Source organism: Nycticebus coucang, chromosome 17 (assembly GCF_027406575.1).
Source record: "Nycticebus coucang isolate mNycCou1 chromosome 17, mNycCou1.pri, whole genome shotgun sequence".
NCBI classification, from domain to species: domain Eukaryota; kingdom Metazoa; phylum Chordata; class Mammalia; order Primates; family Lorisidae; genus Nycticebus; species Nycticebus coucang.
The window spans coordinates 75916264-75936794 of record NC_069796.1 but is presented as its reverse complement, the minus strand read 5'-3'; the positions used below and the strand labels follow the sequence as shown (position 1 = coordinate 75936794).

Here is a 20531-nt window from a genome sequence, read left to right as displayed (position 1 = left end):
GTGATGGCTTTTGCTGTGGCGATCCCTGACTTAAAGTTTCCCAGCTACTGGGTCTGTTCCATGCCAGAGGGTCCCAGCTCCAGGTATGGTACTTGAAGCCCTCTTGTGGGGATGGGGCTTACTTGAACCTCCACAGACCTTGGGAAAACGCTGAGCCATCCAACCCATCTGGCAATTCTTGAAGAGGCAGGTTCACATTCCAGGTGCTGAAGCCAGCCAGGCAGGTGCTCTGCCCGCTGCTGTGTGGCTTTTGGCCAAGCCCCTCACCTTCTGGAGCTGTCTTCCTGCCTCTGCGTTGGGTTGTGAGGATCAGCTGGGAGAAGCCATATAAAGCGTGAATACAGCTCCTGCCAGGAACATGGTGCTGCTACGGGTTTATTGCTAACTAAACCAATTTCTTAACTCCCAGAATCCTTTTGCTTGAAACCCAAAGTGAAAATTCCCTGAGGGGTTCTACTTTCCCACCCCAAAGGGTCATAGGTATCTGGATAAAGGCATCATCCCCTGCTTTATAAGCCCCTTATAACAAGATTGATTCCCTGCAAGGAATCAACAGCGACTTGTCACTTCTGCCTATATGAGAGACTTAAATTTTGTAAAGCAATGAACTTACCTCAGAGAACAGTGAGGGTGGGAGGGTCTTAGCCATGTCTATGGGCCTCATCCCTGAGGCAATTAGACATGATGCAGTGAGTTTTATATACACATATAATTTATGTAAACACTGTGCATACAGATTATCTTAGCGTGGGCTGCCATAACAAAATACCATGATAACTGAAACAACAGAAATTTACTTCTCATAGCTCTGGAGGCCAGAAGCTCACAATTAGGGTGCCAGCACAACTAGGTTCTGGTGGGGGCTTGCAGAGGGCTGCATTCTTGTGGCACTAATCCCTTTAGGAGAACCCCACCCTCATGACCTCATCTTAATCTAATCATGTCCCAAAGACTCCATCTCCAAATACCATCTCATTTGGGGTTAGGGCTTCAACATGAATTTTGAGGAATACAAGAGCACAGATGTTTAACACAGTGTTATTTATAATAGTGAAAATAAAAAGCAACGTGAGGAGCCAAAAATAGTTATGTTTAGGTATATTTGATAAATATATACCGTGGGATATCTATAGGCATTCAAATAATTATGAAAAATAATACTTATCTGTAGAAATCACACTATAATTTTAAGTGAGGTGTGGGAGTCAGTTTCAGAATTGTGTATACAAGCTAAACAACATATAGGACAGAGCCTGACAAGAAATAGATCTGAATGTTCATAGGGGTTGATTTGATGTGGTAGGATTATGGCACACACTGTGCTTATTGTTAATAGTTTTATTATTTTGTTAAAATGATATATGTTCTAGCCGGGCGTTGTGGCGGGCGCCTGTAGTCCCAGCTGCTCGGGAGGCTGAGGCAAGAGAATCGCGTAAGCCCAAGAGTTAAGAGGTTGCTGTGAGCCGTGTGACGCCACAGCACTCTACCCGAGGGCGGTACAGTGAGACTCTGTCTCTACAAAAAAAAAAAAAAAAAAAAAAAAAAAAGATATATGTTCTTGCTTAAGCTCAGGAGTTCGAGACCAGCCTGAACAAGAGTGAGATCCCATCTCTACTAAAACAGAAAAAAATAGCCAGGTGTCATGGTGGGCTTCTGTAGTCCCAGCTACTTGGGAAGCTAAGACAAGAGGATTGCTGGAGCCTAAGAGTTTGAGGTTGCTGTGAGCTATGATGCCATGGCTCTCTACCCAGGGTAAAAGAGTGAGACTATCTAAAAAACAAAAATTATGGATGTGCAAATTCAAACTGTGCAAAAAACACAAGAAGAAAGTTGCTGGTGGCGCCTGTGGCTCAAGCGGCTAAGGCGCCAGCCACATACATTTGAGCTGGCTGGTTTGAACTTAGCCCGGGCCCGCCAAACAACAATGATGGCTGCAACCAAAAAAATAACTCAGCGTTGTGTGGGTGCCTGTAGTCCCAGCTACTTGGGAGGCTGAGGCAAGAGAATCGCTTGAGCCCAGGAATTGGAGGTTGCTGTGAGCTGTGATGTCACAGCACTCTACCCAGGGCGACAGCTTGAGGCTGTGTCTCAAAAAAAAAGAAAGTTGTAAAATTACTGCACATCCCAGCACACAGTTAATAAGAACTATTAACATCAATAGTCTGTGCTTTTCCTCTAGGCCCATTTTGGGACAGGTACATTGAGTTACATACGGAGTTTTGTATAAACAGGGTTTATAATCCAGGAGGAGTAATAAATGAATGATGTTGGTGTCCGCACAGCTACAGTATGAGGTGTGTATCAACCTTTAGAGCTTCTGTCTTCTGAAATTCTCACATATTCTCTCTGGAATTTGTTCCAGAATGAAAAGTGTCACCTCTTGATTGAGCATGAAACCCAGAAGTTGAAGGCCCTGGACGAGAGCCATAACCAGAACCTGAAGGAATGGAGGGACAAGCTTCGGCCACGTAAGAAGGTAAGCATGTCTGGGGGTCTGGGGTGGCAGGCTTTGCTCCACACCATGCCACAGGCGTCTGCTTGTGACATCTTAGGCTTTCTTATTTTGATGGACTCTTGCTTTGTGTCCAGGTAAATGGACGTGTACCTGAGAGGAACTTTCTAAATAACTCTTTATGGCTGAATGCTCTACAGCTCCCACCTCTAGAATGGCAGCCTCCCTGGTGCATTGGTCCACATGCCTTGTTTAGCTCCCTCCACAGACTGAAGGACTCCTAGCACAGGGTGTCTACAGAGGACACTGCAGTATGAGTCAGCCGTGCCACCAGGTCAAATGCTCAGCCTGTGAGCATTTTCTCTTAGAGGAAGTTGTGCTGAGAAGTTGGAACCCTGCACCAAATAGATTACTTTCCTATCAGTTTTCTATTGCTGTATAACAATTTGCCATACATTTAGCAGCTTAAACCAATACCCATTTATTATCTCCTAGGGATGAGATTCAGGGGTCTGGGTGGGCTGGACTGGGTTTTCTGCTCAGGGTCTCACCAGGCTGCAATCAGGGTATTAGCTGGGTGAGGCTCTTATCTGGAGTTTCTAGGAAAGAATCACTAGCTAAATCTCATTTAGCTTTTGACAGAATCCAGTTCCCTGTGGCTATAGGTCTGAGGTCCCAGTCTCTTTGCTGGCTGTCAGCCAGGGGCTGCCCTCTATTCTAGAGGCCACTTGAATTCCCGGTCATGTGCCCCCTCCGCCTACACATAGCAAGCATGCATTGTGTTCTTCTTGGGCTACCAACTGCAAAATACCCTTTAAAAAGGCTGATGGGATTAGAATAGGCTCATTCCTTGTAAGAAGTGACATCATCTTCATAGGTTCCACACACACTCAAATGAGGGGGGAAATTCTACAGAAGTGAGTCACCGGGGTCGTTCTTGAATTCTGCCTGCCCTACTTTCCCATTCAAAACACACAGCCTCCCTTAATGCTGCATCACTCTTTACTGCCCTCTCCCTCTTCTTCCCTGCTGGGCATCTTGAGTAGCTCATACCCCCTGCTCCAATTTCTTCACCTCATATTTATTTCTCAGCCCACTAGAACTGTTCCCGGAAGGGTCAGTAATAGCATGCTGGTGGCCAAGTCCCATGAACTGACTTACTGAACTTGACCTCCTGGTAGTAGCCAACACTGTCAGCCACTCCCTGCCTCCCTCTGCTGTCTTATCCTTTTGAGTCTGCTCTCTGCTGGGTTTCTTCTTTGGCGCTGGCTCCTCTACAGTGTCCTCCCTGGGCTGTCTGCTGATTCTGACCCCAGAGCTCTATCCTTATCCCTCTGTCTGATCTGAACCCTCTCTCTGCTGAGCTCATTCATTCTCATGGCTCCATCCCCAACCTCCAAGCCATACTCCTAAAATCTCAACCTCCTGTCCAGACCACCCTCCTATACAGCACATTCAAACTGTCCCCTAGATTCCTCCACCCATAGGTCCACCAGCCCCACAAGTGTCATGTCCCAAACACAGCCCATTGTCTTCCCATACAAAACCCATTCTCCTCCAGTCTTCCATGCCATGGGGAATGGCACCTCCACTTTCCTGGATGCCCAAGCAGAGTGCCATCCTCTTGTCTCCTTCCCCATTGACTGGCCATTGCGTGTTGGTCACTCAGCTCTGTGCTGCTCCTTTCCCCTGACAAGGCTCATTGCTTCCCACCTGCTTTACTGAAACTGCTTTCTAAGTGGGCCCCTGTTCTCCATGCCTACCCCACCAAATCCACCTCGTCCCATGGCTCTTTGGCACCCAACCCTGCTGACTCTCTAGCCTAGTAGTTCTCAAGCGTTTTGGCTTCAGAACCTTATTAAAAGTTATTAAAAACTCTGAAAAGTTTTTGTTTATATGGATTATATTTATCATTGTTTACCAGTTTAGAAATTTTATCTGAGAATTTGGAAAATACTTTATCACTTACCAACAACAATAAAAAACGTATGGCTGGGCACGGTGGCTCACGCCTGTAATCTTAGCACTCTGGGAGGCCCAGGTGGGTGGACTGCCTGATCTCAGAGGTTGAAGACCAGTCTGAGCCAGAGTGAGACCGCGTCTCTAAAAATAGCCAGGCGTTGTGGTAGGCACTTGAACCCCAGCTACTTGGGAGGCTGAGGCAAGATCATCACTTGAGCCTAAGAGTTTGAGGTTGCTGTGAGCTGTGGTGCCGTGGCACTCTACTAAGGGTGATAAGTGAGACTCTGTGTCAAAAAAAAAAAAAAAAATACCTATTACGTGTTTGCACAACTAATGGATTTTGATGGATTCTGTTTTCCAAAATAGTGAGAAGACTGACATTGTTATGTATCTGTTTAAAGTGTGGTTAAAAGAAGACAGCTGGATTCTTACATCTCTGTTGGCCTTCATTCTGTTGTGATACATTATTTTGGTTGATGTTTATGAAGAAAGTCTGGCTTCACACAGATGTATTTAGAAAAGGAAGTAATACTTTGATAGCCCTTTCAGATAATTATGAACATTCCTTTTTGATAGTACACTGAAGTTCAACAAGTGGTAGTTTCTTAAAGGCTAATTGTAATGTGGAACCTGCACCCATTTCAGAGTTTTCTTTCTCTGTTGTGTTAAAATCAACTGGTTTGTCTTGTGCTTTCAGTGGAACTTCCACTCAGCTATGATCTTGTAACATCACACACTGGGTATTTGGAAAATATTGGTTCACTGAGTTATACAGATATAAATGTTGACACATTAAACTAAATATAAAAAAGAAATCTGGCTGTTTTGGCGGCTCATACCTACAATCCTAGCACTTTGGGAGATTGAGGTGAAGGATTGCATTAGATCAGGAGTTTAAGACCAGCCTGAGCAAGAGCAAGGTCCAATCTCTATTAAAAAAATAGAAAAATTAGCTGGGTGTGGAGACAGGTGTCTGTTGTCCCAGCTACTTAGGAAGCTGAGACAGGAGGATCACTTTAGCCCAGGAGTCTGAGGTTGTAGCAGGCTATCATGAGACCACTGTACTCCAGCCTGGGCAATGGAATGAGACCCTGTCTCAAAAAAAAAAAAAAAAAAATTCAGCCTTGGTGCCTGTAGCTCAGCAGCTAGGGCGCCAGCCACATATAACAGAGCTGGTGGGTTTGAATTCAGTCCAGGTCTGCCAAACAACAATGACAACTATAACCAAAAACAGCTGGGCATTGTGGCAGGTGCCTTGTAGTCCCAGCTACTTGGGAGACTGAGGCAAGAGTTTGAAGGTTGTTGTGAGCTATGATGCCACGGCCTCTACTCAGGGCAACATAGTGAGACTCTGTCTCAAAAAAAAAAAAAAAAAAAAAAAATTCAGGCAGCACCTGTACTCAGTGGGTAGGGTGTGGTCACATACATCGAGGCTGGCAGGTTTGAACCCAGCCCATTTAAGCAACAATGACAACTGCAACAGAAAAATAGCTGCGTGTTGTGGCGGACACCTATAGTCCCAGCTACTTGGGAGACTGAGGCAAGGTAATTGCTTGAGCCCAAGAGTTTGAGGTTGCTGTGAGCTGTGACATGATGGCACTCTACTGAGGGCAACATAGTGAGACTCTGTCTCAAAAAAAAAAAAAAAATCATTAATATTACCACTGATTTTATCAGATTCTTTTTTTTTTTCAGAGCCAAGTCTCATTTTGTCGCCCTCGGTAGAGTGCCATGGCGTCACAGTTCACAGCAACCTCTAACTCTTGGGCTTAGGCAGTTCTCTTGCCTCAGCCTCCTGAGTAGCTGGTGTCTACAGGCACCCGCCACAATACCCAGCTATTTTTAGAGACCGGGTCTTGCTCTGGCTTAGGCTGGTCTCGAACTCAAGGAATCCACCCACCTCAGACTCCCAAGTGCTAGGATTACAAGCATGAGCCACTGCACCTGGTGGTTTTATTTTTTTAATTGAAAACCCTTTTCTTATACCATGAGTAGATTAAAGAATACCCATGCAGGCTGGGCCTGGTGGCTCACAACTTTAATCCTAGCAATCTGGGAGGCTGAGGTGGGAGGATCCCTTCAGTCCAGAAGTTCAAAACCAGCTTGAACAAGAGTGAGACCCCATCTCTACAAAAAATAAAACAATTAGCTGGGCATGGTGGTAGGCACCTGTAGTCTCAGCTACTTGGGAGGCTGAGGCAGAAGGATCACTTGAACCTAGGACCTGTGATGACACCACTGTACTATAGCCCCGGGTGACAGAGGAAAGAATGAATATCCATGCAGTTGGTGCCATTATCTAAATTCCTCCTCAAGATCCAGAAATTAGTTGTACTCATCATTGCTTTTGTACCATTAGTATAAATATCAAAACAGTGAAAAGGGCAGACTCTAACCTTAGTGTTAGGAAACTGGACTTTGTTGCCCCTCTCCCACCTTGAACAGGGTTTTGGACCCCTGAGGGGTTCACAGACGACACTTTGAGAACCATTGCTCTTGTCTTATCTCCTGTGAGTCTCACCGCCTCTTGTGCTCTGAACAGATTTCAGTACCCAAATAGATCTCCATACCATATGTGCTTCTCTCGTTCCCTGCTGGGCCTTTGCCCAGGCAGTTCCCTCTGCCAGGAATTCTGTACCCACCAGGCTTTGCTTGGCCAACTTCTGTTTATCTTCGGTGCTCAGCCACCTCCCTCACCATGGCTGCGTGAGTGTCTCTTCTGAGCTCCAACAACTCTCTGTCCTTGCTCTGTCATGGTAGTTATCACATGGTGTTGCCTTTGTCTGCCATCTTAGCTTGGTCATTCATTCATTTGTTCACTCATTAGTGTATTCATGCAACAAATATTTCTTTAGCACATGCTAAGTGCTCCAGACCCTGTTAGGCACTGGAGATGATTCAGTAAACAGAAGGGACAAGTCCCTGCCCTCAGGGAGTGACCTTCTAGTGAAGGACCCAGAAGCAGGGAAGGGAACAGCTTGAGGATGGCAGTGAGGGGAAGGAAGGAAGGACATGAGTGAGGGGGCCTTGCAGCTGTTGGGGTGGGGCGGGGGGAGCATTCCCAGCACGGAAGAGCAGCTGCAATGGCCCTGAAGTGAGAGTGTGCCTGCTACTCTGAGGAACACCACGGTGGCCCTCTGGCTGGAGCAGAGTGGTGGTGACTGTGGGAGTGATAGGAGGTGAAGTATGAGGGGCAGTGGGTGCCTGGGTAGAATGTGACCTTTGCTTCAGGTGAGATAGGACCCATTGGAAGGTTCTGAACAGAGTATGACATGATCTGACCTGTGTTTTCACAAGGATCCTTTTGCCTGCTGTAGGGGTTAAGGGTAGAAGCAGAGACCAGCAAGGAAACCATTGGGATAATCTTGGTGAGACAGGATGGTGTCTTGGACAAGGGCGGCCTCAGGGAGGTGGGGAGAATTCTTATCTCTCTCTAGATGGTATTCTACAAGTTCTTGGGTGGTGTCCAGCTTTGGGATCTCAGGCAAGCCAGCCATCTTACCTCCCTGAGCCTGTATTAGTCAATATTCTCCAGAGAAACAGAACCAATAGCGGGAAGGGGGAATGTTGATGTATTTGTTTTAAGGAGTTGGCTCACACAGTTTTGGAGGCTGTTAAGTCCAGAATCTGCAGTTCAGGCCACCAGACTGCAGACCTAGGGAAGAGTAGATCTTGCAGTCTAGAGGCAGAATTCCTTTTCTCATAAGGTCTTCACTTATATATAGATGAGGCCCACCTATATTATAGAGGATCATTTGCTTTACTCATAGATTACTGATTTAGGCCAGGTGTGGTGGCTCACACCTGTAATCCTAGCACTTTGGGAGGTTGAGGCAGGTGGATTGTTTTAGCTCAGAAGTTCAAGACCAGCCTGAGCAAGAGCAAGACCCTGTCACTACTAAGAACAGAAAAACTAGTTGGGCATCATGGTGGGTGCCTATAGTCCCAGCTACTCAGGAGGCTGTGGTAAAAGATCACGTGAGCCCAAGAGTTTGAGGTTGCTGTGAGCTATGCCACTATGGCATTCTACCTACCCAGGGTGACAGAGTAAGTCTCTGTCTTAAAAAAAAAAAAAAATTAACTGATTTAAATGTTAATCACATCTGAAAAATACCGTCAGAGTGACATCTACATTGGTGTTTGACCAAACTGAGTACCATGGCCTTGCCAAGTTGTTGTGTAAACTTAACCATCACAGGGTCTTCATTTTTTTGGGGGGGGGGAGGGGGGAGTATCAAATGATCCTTTATTGAAACATTTTCCTTTGTACTTTTGAACTAGCTGGGCATTCGACAACACTATTGATGTCATGAGAGTGGCGGCCATCAACATTGCAGCCCATGGACTGGGCCGTCCCTAGGATCTCTTTAATGGTTCCGGAGAGTTCTCTGGCTAAAGATTGGTGCCACTCTCTGTCTGGCAATGTTGACAATCTCATCGAAAGTGATATTTCCGTTGTGTTTAATGTTTTTCTGTTTCTTTCTGTCTCTCGGCGGTTCCTTGAGGGCTTTGATGATGAGGGCAGAGCAGAAGGTACCACTTCAATCTGGGCCTGTTCTGGATAGTCAATTTCACTGTAATCCTCAGATCCTTCCAGTCACCAGTTGCCTTGGTGATGTCATCACCAACCTTTTTTGGAGACAAACCCAGGGGGGCGATCTTGGGGGCCAGGGCAGACATGGCACCAACTTTGCCACTGGTGCACCTCAGGTACACGACTTTGACCTCGTTGGGGTTGAACTTAGGCGGCATGGTGGAGGTGGCTGGTGTCGGATGAACTGGTGGTGTTGGATTCGGGACCAAAGAAAGTTGCACCTTGGCCGCCTCTGACCCAAAAGCCAAAAGCCATCACATGGTCTTCTGTCACAGTCTGTCAGTAATGTGCAATGTTATCCCAGAAGTCACCAGCCCGTATGATAGGCCAAGCGTATGCTGGTTTCCTTCCATCCCCCTACACTCTCTGAGGAGAAAAATGCCCTGGTTATCCTTCATGTCCACGTGTCCTGAAGTCCTGAGGGTTTTTCTGACCTCAGACATCAGCCCTGTTGCTGTAACTGCCCACCTTACCTCAGTAATGGCCTTGGAAGTCCTTGAATTGAGGCTTCTTTCCTGTGCTAATAGAGCATTCTGGCTGGAAGGTGGCCAGGGTTCCAGACCTTCTTGTTAACAGGCTTGTGCTCATCATTTCTGTAACCATGGCCTGCTGAGACTTTTGATATTTGATGCTCCAATCAATAATGCTTCTGCTGACATAGGCTGATTCTGGAATCGGGAAGTAAACATTCACCTGGTTATCTTACTTAGGGAGGTTCTATGCCCTTGGCACATCCTGAGACAGTTTGAAAATGACCATCTTGCCTCTAGCAACTGCCTCATAGCTCAGATTGCTTCATAGGGGGCCTGAGCTTGGGGGAGGCACCATGAACATGTGGTTGGGAAGCTGGCATTGGTTTTGCCTATACAGGCTGCCTCTGCACAATTCTTTGTAGAATTCTTGTGTCATAAGCTACCTGGGTTGCTGCTAGAATGGTTACCAAGAGGTGATGATTTCATTCTGGAATAAATGGTTTTTATGCTCTTGCATTATAGTCAGCAGCCTTAAGCTCCCTCCCTATATGGTGGGCAGGAGTGATGATGGTACATTGTAGTTTTGAAAAATTCAGACTTATTTATTTCAAGTAAGTATAGAACATCTGATAGGTCAACAAAGTGTTGCCTGGGTTATTGTTAACACAGAATGTGACCTCAAACAAGTCCTGTCTTCCCTCTTGCGCCTTTTTTTAGGCTGTAGATAATATTTATTTACTTAAAGCAGGTGTTGGCAAACTACTGCCTATGAGCCACATTTGGCCCACCACTGTAAATAAAGGTTCACTGGAACACCACCAGGCTTGTTCATTTACATATTGTTTATGGATAATTTTGCAGTTGGCAGTTGAGTAGTTGATGCCCTGCAAAGCTGAAAATGTTTACTTTTGGTCACATAACAGAAAAAAAGATTGCTGATTCTAGTATTAGAAAGTTGTACAGAGGCGTGTATGTGGTGGGTGGAATAGAGTAGTGCTTGAGCACAGGCTTTGGAATTAGAGGTGGATAAAGTCCTAACTCTCTTGTTATTAGCTCTGAGATCTTGCGCAAGTTACTAAACCACTCTGTGCTCAAAAACTAGTAACTGTGATAGCCTAGGGACTAGAATTGGCTTACAGCCCTGGTATGTTTGGCCAACATAATGATTAAATTTTTTTTGAAAGGTGTCAACTTTTAAGTATAAAGAGATTATACATAAAAATCTTTTTTCTCTCAATATTTTTATTAAATCATAACTGTATATTACGGCATTTATGGGGTACAATGTGCTGATTTTATATACAATTTGGAATGCTTACATCAAATTGGTTAAAATAGACTTTACCTCACTTATTACTGTGTTAAGACATTTATACTCTACTCTGAATAGATTTGACATGTACCCTTGCAATATGCACCGTAGGTGAGGCCCCACTGATTACCCTCCCTCCATCCAACCTCCCCCATCGCCTCCCCTCCTCTCACCCTGGACTACAGTTGTGTTTTATCTTTCTGTACATAAAAATCTTCATTTCCAGTTTCTTTTGAAAACCCAGGAGCTCTGGCAGCACTGTCTGTCAAGTCCAAGTTCTCTCCATTACACTTTGCTTTGTTTCTTTTCTTTTCTTTTTTTTGAGACACAGTCTCACTCTGTCACCTGGGTAGAGTGCCTTGGTGTCATAGCTCACAGCAACCTCCAACTCTTGGGTTTGAGCAATCCTCTTGCTTCAGCGTCTTGAGTAGCTGGGACTACAGGTGTCAGCCACCACACCTGGCTAGTTTGTCTGTTTTTAGTGGAAAAAGGGTCTCACTCTTGTTCAGGCTGGCTTCGAACTCCTGAGCTTAAGCAGTCTATCCACCTCAGCCTCCAAGAATGCTAAGATTACAGGCATAAGCCACCACACCTGGCTTGCTTCCTTTTTTTTTTTTTTTTTAATTACATTATAGCTGTGTACATTAATGCATTTATGGGGTACAGTGTGTTGGTTTTATATACAATTTGAAATACTTTCATCAAATTGGTTAACATAGCCTTCACTGAACTTTCTTAATTATCGTGTTAAGACATTTATACTCTACACTTAGTAGATTTGACATGTACCCTTGTACAATGCACCGTAGGTGTGGTCTGACCAATTACCCTCCCTCTGCCTCTGCCCGTTCTTCCCCTCTCCCCCTCCTTTTTCCCCTTCATCTTGGGCTATAGTTGGGTTATAGCTTTCATATGGGAGTGTGGGTGTTTATATATTGATTTCATAGTACAGCTGAGTACATTGGATACTTTTTCTTCCATTCTTGAGATACTTTGCTAAGAATATGTTCCAGCTCCATCCATGTAAACATAAAAGAGGTAAAGTCTCTGTCTTTTTTTTTTGTAGAGACAGAGTCTCACTTTATGGCCCTCGGTAGAGTGCTGTGGCATCACAGTCACAGCAACCTCCAACTCCTGGGCTTAAGCGATTCTCTTGCCTCAGCCTCCCGAGTAGCTGGTACTACAGGGGCCCGCCACAACACCGGCTATTTTTTTTGTTGTTGTTGCAGTTCGGCTGGGGCCGGGTTTGAACCCGCCACCCTCGGCATATGGGGCCGGCGCCCTACCGACTGAGCCACAAGTGCCGCCCGAAGTCTCTGTCTTTTTAAAGGCTGCATAACATTCCATGGTGTACATATACCACAATTTATTAACCCATTCATGGGTTGATGGGCACTTGGGCTTCTTCCATGACTTAGCAATTATGAATTGAGCTGCAATAAACATTCTGATGCAAATACCTTTGTTATAAAGTGAGTTTTGGTCTTCTGGATATATACCTGTCCTTTCTTAATTAAATGTTTATTATTGGAGAGCCCTTAAGAAATTTTTCTGGGGGGGGGGGTGCCGGCCCCATATACCGAGGGTGGTGGGTTCAAGCCCAGCCCCGGCCAAACTGCAACAAAAAAATAGCCGGGTGTTGTGGCAGACGTCTGTAGTCCCAGCTATTCGGGAGGCTGAGGCAAGAGAATCACCTAAGCCCAGGAGTTGGAGGTTGCTGTGAGCTGTGTGACGCCACGGCACTGTACCGAGGGCAATAAAGTGAGACTCTGCCTCTACAAAAAAAAAAAAAAAAAAGAAAATTTTCTGGTAGGATCGAATTTATTTAGATGAACTTGCTTGTGTCCAAGGGGAGCTCCCACAGTGCTTGTCAACTAGAGCTGTCCTCTGAATCACCTGAAATGCTTGTGCAGTACAGAGACCCCAGTCTCACTGCACATCTCCAGGTTCAGAACCTCAGAAGTTGGGTGAAGACACCTGTATTTGGCGGGGTGGGGGGTTGGGGGAAGCTCCCTGGGTGATTTCTGCAGGATAGAGCCCTGGTTCAGAACCACAGCCTAACTCTGACATCTCTCTCCCTTCACTCTCCATCTTCTAGCTTGGGTTTCTCTCAAATCATTTGGCTGTTTTCCTGCCAGGAGATTTGTACCTGCTCCTTCCCTGCCCCATCTAAATTGGTATTTCCCCAAACTATACACTGGCCTGTAAAGAACTCCTGAAGGATACAGAAACTATGTCCTTGGCCTGCAAAGAACTCCTGGGCAGATACGGCAGGTGGAAGGAAGAGGTGGTACTTAGCTTTCATTGTGGGGATCAGCTCTAGGATAAGAAAGAGGGAAGACCTAGTTACCTAAGCACTGAGGCCTGGGAGGAAACTTTGCAGAGAAGGCCACATCAGTGGGGATCCTATGGTTGGGAGACCTGTGTGTGGCCCACAGATCTGACCAAGTGATACCTGCCCTTTCTCTCCCATAGGCTCTGGAAGAGGATCTGAACCAGAAGAAGCGGGAGCAGGAGATGTTCTTTAAACTGAGCGAGGAGGCAGAGTGCCCAAATCCTACCACCCCAAGCAAGGCCACCAAGTTCTTCCCCTACGGCTCTGCAGATGCTTCTTAACAACCATCCAGGGCTGTGGCAGCTTGGCAGGCCTCTGGGGCCCTCTCATTCTCTGTGAACAAATAACTCAGGACCCCCCTTCCTTCTTGCTTCTGTGCCAGCTCAAATCCAGACCCTTGCCCTGTATTGCTCCTGCTGTGGCAAGCTGTCTTTTGTGTCACTGGACTCTAAAATGTGTGTTCTCGTTAAGCTCCAGATCCCTTCAACCCGTGGGTGATTTGGGCTGTTGGTGAGGTTAGGGTTCAGGAGGAATGGGTATATCCTGTGGCCTTGAGGCCCCTCCTGTTTGCCAAAACAGTTTTGCTGTCTGTGGGCACAAAGTTCTGCTGATGAAGTCACAATGGGCTTGTCCATATGGTAACTTTCGTAGTTTTTCAGCCATTCCCTGCAGTGTCGGATCTAAGAATCAAGGCCCCTCACAGCCATTTCGATTCCCAGTGGAGCCTGGCCTGCAGCCAGCTGCTCCAGAAGGCCCTCATTCCTCCTGTTTCCCCAGTTTGCTTTTCACTTAAGACAGGGCATATCGACATGGGGAGAATGGACAGTGGAAAGAGGGAGGCCTGAACTACTCATTCTGCTGGCCTTGAGTGTTTCACATCATCTCATGATCCCTCCCTGTACACACAGGACTCAGCTCCGGCTCTACCCAGGCTTTCCTCTGCCCAGGTGGGCTGGAACGCACTTGCTGCCTGAGCCTCTGCCACCGAGCCTGTTAGGTGGAGCAGTTGGTGTGGAACATGCTGGGTGTTGGCACCACAGGCACCGAGCAGCACAGGCTGTACTGCCAGCCTGCAATTCATTCTGGCCCCCACACAGGAGCCTGTGCTCAGGGATTAACTCCTCAGCACACAGACTTTCACAACCCAGTCTGCTCCCATCTGACGCTTGCCCACCCAGTCTGCAGCTGAGATGGACAGGCTTTTTCCCTCTGCCCTCCCTGATCACGGTCCCACCTTACACTTCAGAGCAAGGCTGGCAGTCTCTTGAACTTCTCTTCGTGAAGAAAGAGCATCAGGGAGAACGGAATGCTTCCTGCCCCCAGAACCTGGCAGAAGTAAAGGGTCTGAACCTCAGATAGACTCCAGGGCCTTCAGAGTCCCAGTTGCCTCCTCCCAGATGCTAATGCCACAGGCTACAGAGTGTCTGTAACCCAATAAAAGCAAATGCTCCCACCAGTATGTGGGTTTATTTACAAAGAAGACCCCTTTCCATCTTGATTTCTACATTGAAACAGATAGAAAATGTATGGCTTCTTCAGGAAGATACCCACTTTTAAAAGAACACAAAATTGAACACTTTGAAGAATCATATGGAGTTAGAATTTGGGTTTACTGTTTTTCTGGTGAGAAAGAGGTTGAGATAACCCTGGGGGACTTTCTCCTTCACTCCTAAAGGTTAAGTTTGTACACTTTGTCTTTCTAAAGCAATTTTCTGAAAGTTTTCTTGGCATTGGTTATAACTGGATGCTTGGGAAGGGAGGGGCAGCCATTCAACAGGAAAAGGGGACATTGGGTTCCCAAATCTTAGAGCTGGAGGAAGGCAGTGGTTCTCAGGTAAGTGAGCATTCAGCCTGCCTGCTTCAGTATTTGACCCAGATGGGACATTTCTCAGGTCTCAAACAAATGAGACGGAGATTGGAACTAGCAGCAGTGTGGCCACAGAACACAGACCCAGCTCCTCCAGGGGGAAGCCAGGATCCGCCAACAGGCAGGCAGGGCTGCTTTGGGCTTTGTATACAGTATTTCCATTTGTATCCTGGGGCATGAAAATGAGTATCAGGTGAAACGCCAGTTTCATGGTTCAGGGGAAAGTCTTTGATCATTCCCCTTTTGGCTTGTCATTCATATTGTCCCTGTCCTTTGAGGAGTTGCTGTGTCCCTGCTCAGTGCGGCCTGGGCCCAGTAGCTCCCCTGTGCTTTTCCGAATGGGGTCTGGCAGGGTCTTCTAGCCTTACGATTGAGCCAATGCACAATGCTTATCTCTGAGAAGGCCCACATCATATTCCTGTGCTGTGTGCTAAGGTTTTCTGTATAAGGGACAGATAGGAAAGTTTCTCCTTCTCAATACGTTTTTAGCAGAGTAAATATAACTTATGTTTTCCCTTTATGAAGGATAAAAGTTATTTTTATGTAGTTTCCAAACTTTATACAAAATTTTTGTAAAATGTTCTCTGCAAAGTTAACTACAAGAAGGTAAATATGCTTCTAATAAAATAACCAGGTCATTTGCATTTCGGTTGTTCTTTTGAATTGGGGTGAGAAAGGGCACAGCCGTGTTTGCCCAGCAACTAAGTTTATCTTTTGAGTACACAGGTGACTTCCAGGTCATACAACAGGTCAGACATAGGGGATTCTGTTCCAAAGGAATTGACACGTGGCTGAGAGAGCGAGCGTGATATGGGTGTATGTTCTCGATATACATTTAATCTCATTTATCAGCAGACATGCATTGACTCCCCCCAAGTGTTTTCACACGTTAATGTATTGAATCCTTTCAACAACGTGAGAGGAAGACATCATCATTCTCACTTTATAAATGAAGAAATGGACACTAGGCAAAGGGAAAAATCAGGCCAGATCTCATAGCACTAGTAAGTGATGCCTGTGGGATTTAAACTTAGACCTGCCTAGCACATCTCCACCATACCTCCTCTCACCCAACTGCCCAGTGAACTACTCAAGAGTCGCACAGACACTTGAGTCATTAGCCACCTCTGCAGTATTTAAAGAATTTGTCTGCCATGCCTTTGAAACACCATTGAGACTTTCTTAACCTGGCGTCCATGGACCTTCCCCCAAAGGGATCCATGGGTAGAATTCAGGGCATCTTTGTGCTTGGATGATGAAAGACTTGGTCTTTAGTTTTAGTAACCTCTAACTGAAATTAAGCATTCCCTTTCATTATGGATATAGGCACCAAATTAATACCATTAGCAGTACCTGTGACTGTGTCACCAATAGAAACTGCAGGTATTTCATATCACATTATAGCTATTACAGATTTCTCAAAACATTACTACTGTGAAATTACAGTAGTTACTAATTCTATCTCTAGAACTTGTTTATTTTTATTTTATTTTATTTTTGAGACAGAGCCTCAAGCTGTCACCCTGGGTAGAGTGCTATGACATCACAGCTCACAGCAACCTGCAATTCCTGGGCTCAAGCAATTCTCCTGCCTCCGTCTCCCAAGTAGCTGGGACTACAGGCGCCTGCCACAATGCCCGGCTATTTTTTTGGTTGCAGCTGTCATTGTTGTTTGGTGGGCCAGGGCTGGATTCGAATCTGCCAGCTCAGGTGTATGTGGCTGGCGCCTTAGCCACTTGAGCCACAGGCGCTGAGCCATATTTTTATTTATTTTAGAGATAGGATTTTGCTCTATTATCCAGGCTGGAGTACAGTGGCATAGTCATAGCTCACCACAACCTTAAATGCCTAGACTCAAAAATCCTCCTGCTTTATCCTCCTGAGTAGCTGAGATTATAGATGTGCATTTTTTTTGACTTTTATTTTTTAGACAGGAGAGTCTCACTGTGTTGGTGGTCTTGAACTCCTGGGCTCAAGCAATCCTCCTGCCTTGGCCTCCCAAAGTGCTGTGATTATAGGCATGGGCCACTGTGCCCAGCCTAGAACTTATTATATGTGATATGTATATATACATCTATGTATCACATCACATATACAGTTGACCCTCGACTTGAACAACACAGGTTTGAACTACATGGATCCACTTAAGTGCAGATATTTTTCTTTTTTTTTTTAGAGACAGTCTCACTTTGTCACCCTTGATAGAGTACTGTGGTGTCATAGCTCACAGCAACCTCCAGCTCTTGGGCTTAGGCGATTCTCTTGCCTCAGCGTCCTGAGTAAATGGGACTACAGGCGCCGGCCACTATGCCCGGCTATTTTTTGGTTGCAGTTTGGCCGGGGCTGGGTTTGAACCCGCCACCCTCGGTATATGGGGCCGGTGCCTTACCGACTGAGCCACAGGCGCTGCCCCATATGCAGATATTTTTCAACCAGACTGAAAAAAAGTTCTTAGAAGGTGAAACCTGTGAATATGGAGGGCTGACTTCATATCTGAGGGTTCCCCAGAGGCAACTGTGGGACGTGCGTATGTGCTGACTTTGTATTGTTCCTTCGACCAAACCTTCACATATACCAAAGGGCAACTGTACGTTTGTATCACATGCATAAAAATACAGTTTTTCCAATATTTTGATACCTGTATTTCATTATGACTGGTCTCATTCGTAATCTATGTGATGTATGTTGTGCATTTGAAAATATTCTGAGAAGTTCATATTCTTTGTGGAATGCCAAAGGAGTCCATGGTGCCAAAAACAATTTAGAACCTCCTCCTGTCGCCAGGCCAGAGCTGTCTGTCCTAGAAACGTTCTGACCAGCAGGGGGCAGTCTGCAGTCACAATGTCATGCAGGCCTGTGAACTCTTGGTATCTGTGTAGATAAAGCACTCTGCTGTCTGGCAAATGAAAACAGGTAAGCAGCTAGCCATGAAGGGCTAGAAAAATGCCTGGGATCCCTGGAGAAAAGAATTCACAAGACTGACAAAACTATAATGCATTAGGGGATGTGTGAAACCTTGGAAATGTGATGATTCTACATTAATTGGCATCTCTAAAGCACCATATGCTAGGGATGTTGAAATGAATAAGAATGACATTGAGGCCAGGAGCAGTGTTTCATGCCTGTAATCCCAGACTTGGGAGGCTGAGGTCAGTGGATTGCCTGAGTTTACAAGTTTGATTCCAAATTGAGCAAGAGCTAGACCTCAGTCTCAAAAAAATAGCTGGGCATTGTGGCAGGCACCTGTAGTCCCAGTTACTCAGGAGGTTAAGGCAAGAGAATCACTTGAGCCCAAAAGTTTGAGATTGCTATGAGCTAAGATGCTGCAGCACTCTATCCAGGGTGACCAAGTGACACTCTGTCTCAAAAAAAAAAAAAAAAAAAAGGGACATTGAAGTTGTCTTCAAATGCTTGTCCTAATGTGGAAACTGGCCTCCAAAAGTGGAGTGTAAGTTCAGGCTGACGTTGCTTGGAAGAATTAGGGAAGACTCCTTAGAGAAGGTGATGCTAAGTGTTGGAGGACAATAGTATGTTCAGAATACATGCATTCAGAGACTGGGACATAGTTTAGGGCAAATATCTTATGGGTCGTGATGCTGTAGAGGTGGGCAGTGCCAGATCATAATGCCAAGCTGAGACACTTTTATCTCATGTGTAACAAGAATAGGAGTTTACTCAGGGGAAGGTCAGCACCAATTCAAGAGGCTAGCTGAGAAGGACTGAGGTGATACTGAAAGAATATACTGGCCCACAAAGTTTTGAGGCTTTAGGAAGGAAAGGGAAGGCTAGGCTCCATGTGGGCAAAGGATAAGACTTTTTAGCTGATCCCTGTCTGTGGTATATCCCCTCCACTGTTGAGAGGTGGAACCTTTATAATACAGGTGACTATGTCACGAGGACTCACCTTCAGGAATGGATTAATGTCATTATTGAAAGAGTGGGTTAGTTATTGTAGGAGTGGGTTCCTAATAAAAAGAATGACCTCACCCAATTCTCTTTCTGTCTCACAACATACTTGCTTCTGCCTTCAGTTTTGTGCCATGAGATAACCCTTATGCACAGTGCAGTGCCATGCTCCTGGACTCCCCAGCTCCAGAAGTGTGAGCCACATAAACTTTTGTTCTTTATAAATTACCTAGTGTGGTATTCTGTTGTAACAGCAGAAAATGGACTAAGATAGAAAATTAGTACTGAGAAGTGAGCTGTTGCTATAAAAAAATAACCCAAGTATGTGGAAATGGCTTTGGAGCTGGTTAATGGGTAAATACTGGAAGAATTTGAAGAAATAGGCTAGAAAAAAACCTACATTTGGCCACACATAATAGTTCATGCCTATAATCCTAGCACTTTGAGAGGTTGAGGCATAAAGATGGCTTGAGGCCTGGAGTTTAAGACTAGCTTGGGCAACATAGCCAGAACCCCAGCTCTACAAAACAAAGTTAGCTGGGCCTGTTGGCACACACCTGTAGTCCTAGCTACTAAGGAGGCTGAGGTGGAAGGATTGCTTGAGGCCAAGTGTTCAGAGTTGCAGTGAGCTACAATCACATCAGCCGTGAGACTGATCAGAGACAGAGCAATATCCTGTTTCTAAAAAAAAATGCCTAGATTCCAGAATGTTGATAGACATACGGATAGTAAAGGCCATTCTGATGAGATTTCAGACAGAAATGAGAAACAAGGCTAGACCTGGAAACTGGGGTAAAGGCCATTCTTGTTACACAGTTGCAAGAAACCTTCCAGAATTGTGTTCATGTCCCAGGACTTTATGGAGTGCAGAACTTCAGAGTGATGAACTAAGATATCTGGCACAAGAAATATCTAAGCAGCAAAGTGTTTAGGGTGCTTCATGGTAATCTTATACTGAATACAGTGAGATGCAAGAGCAAATCAATGGGCTTGGCGCCCATAGCTCAGTGGTTAGGGCGCCAGCCACAAACACTGGGGCTGGCAGGTTCAAACCTGGCCTGGGCCTACTGAACGATGACAACTACAGTGGAGAAAGGTGCCTATCTATAGCCCCAGCTACTTGGGAGGCAGAGGCAAGACAATCACTTAAGCCCAAGAGTTTGAGGTTGCTGTGAGCTATGATACCATAACACTCTACTGAGGGCCATATAGTGAGACTCTGTCTCAAAAAAAAAAAAAAACCAAATAAATGCCTTAAAGACAGAATTTGTAATTAAAAAAGAACAGAAACATTGGGGAAATTTGCAGCCTGACCAAAAAAAGAGTGAATAAGCGACTTTAGGAGAGAATACTAAGCATGTGACCCAAGGACCATTTGCTAAAGAGACTAATGTAGCTGGAAGGGGCCAGGTGCTGTTCAAAGTGGTTGAGAGATCTGTAAGACTGCTCCTCCCCTCAGCCCCAGAGCTCTAGGAGGGCAGAATGGCTTCAGTGGACGGCCCTTGTGGGGAGGGACTCCAGGTTTAGAATATCAGAGTGGTGTTTCAGAGGCAAGGAAGACATACTTTTAAACATGGCAGAGATGGGTAGTGGTTTTGCATGTGTGATCCTTGCTTATTACAGTGGGCAG

The 20531-nt window shown here is 45.6% G+C and overlaps 1 protein-coding gene across 2 annotated transcripts in view; it reads left to right on the top strand.

Annotated features, from left to right (window-relative positions):
* The window catches only part of STK10 (serine/threonine kinase 10), a 140831-nt gene extending 125192 nt beyond the window's left edge, over nt 1-15639 (top strand). For both annotated transcript variants that reach the window (XM_053567350.1, XM_053567352.1), the window contains 2 exons: nt 2363-2476; nt 13269-15639. In XM_053567350.1, the coding sequence (XP_053423325.1) occupies nt 2363-2476; nt 13269-13409 (255 nt within the window). In that variant the 3' untranslated portion in view covers nt 13410-15639. The remainder of the gene's footprint in view (nt 1-2362; nt 2477-13268) is intronic.
* The last annotated feature ends 4892 nt before the right edge of the window (nt 15640-20531 follow it).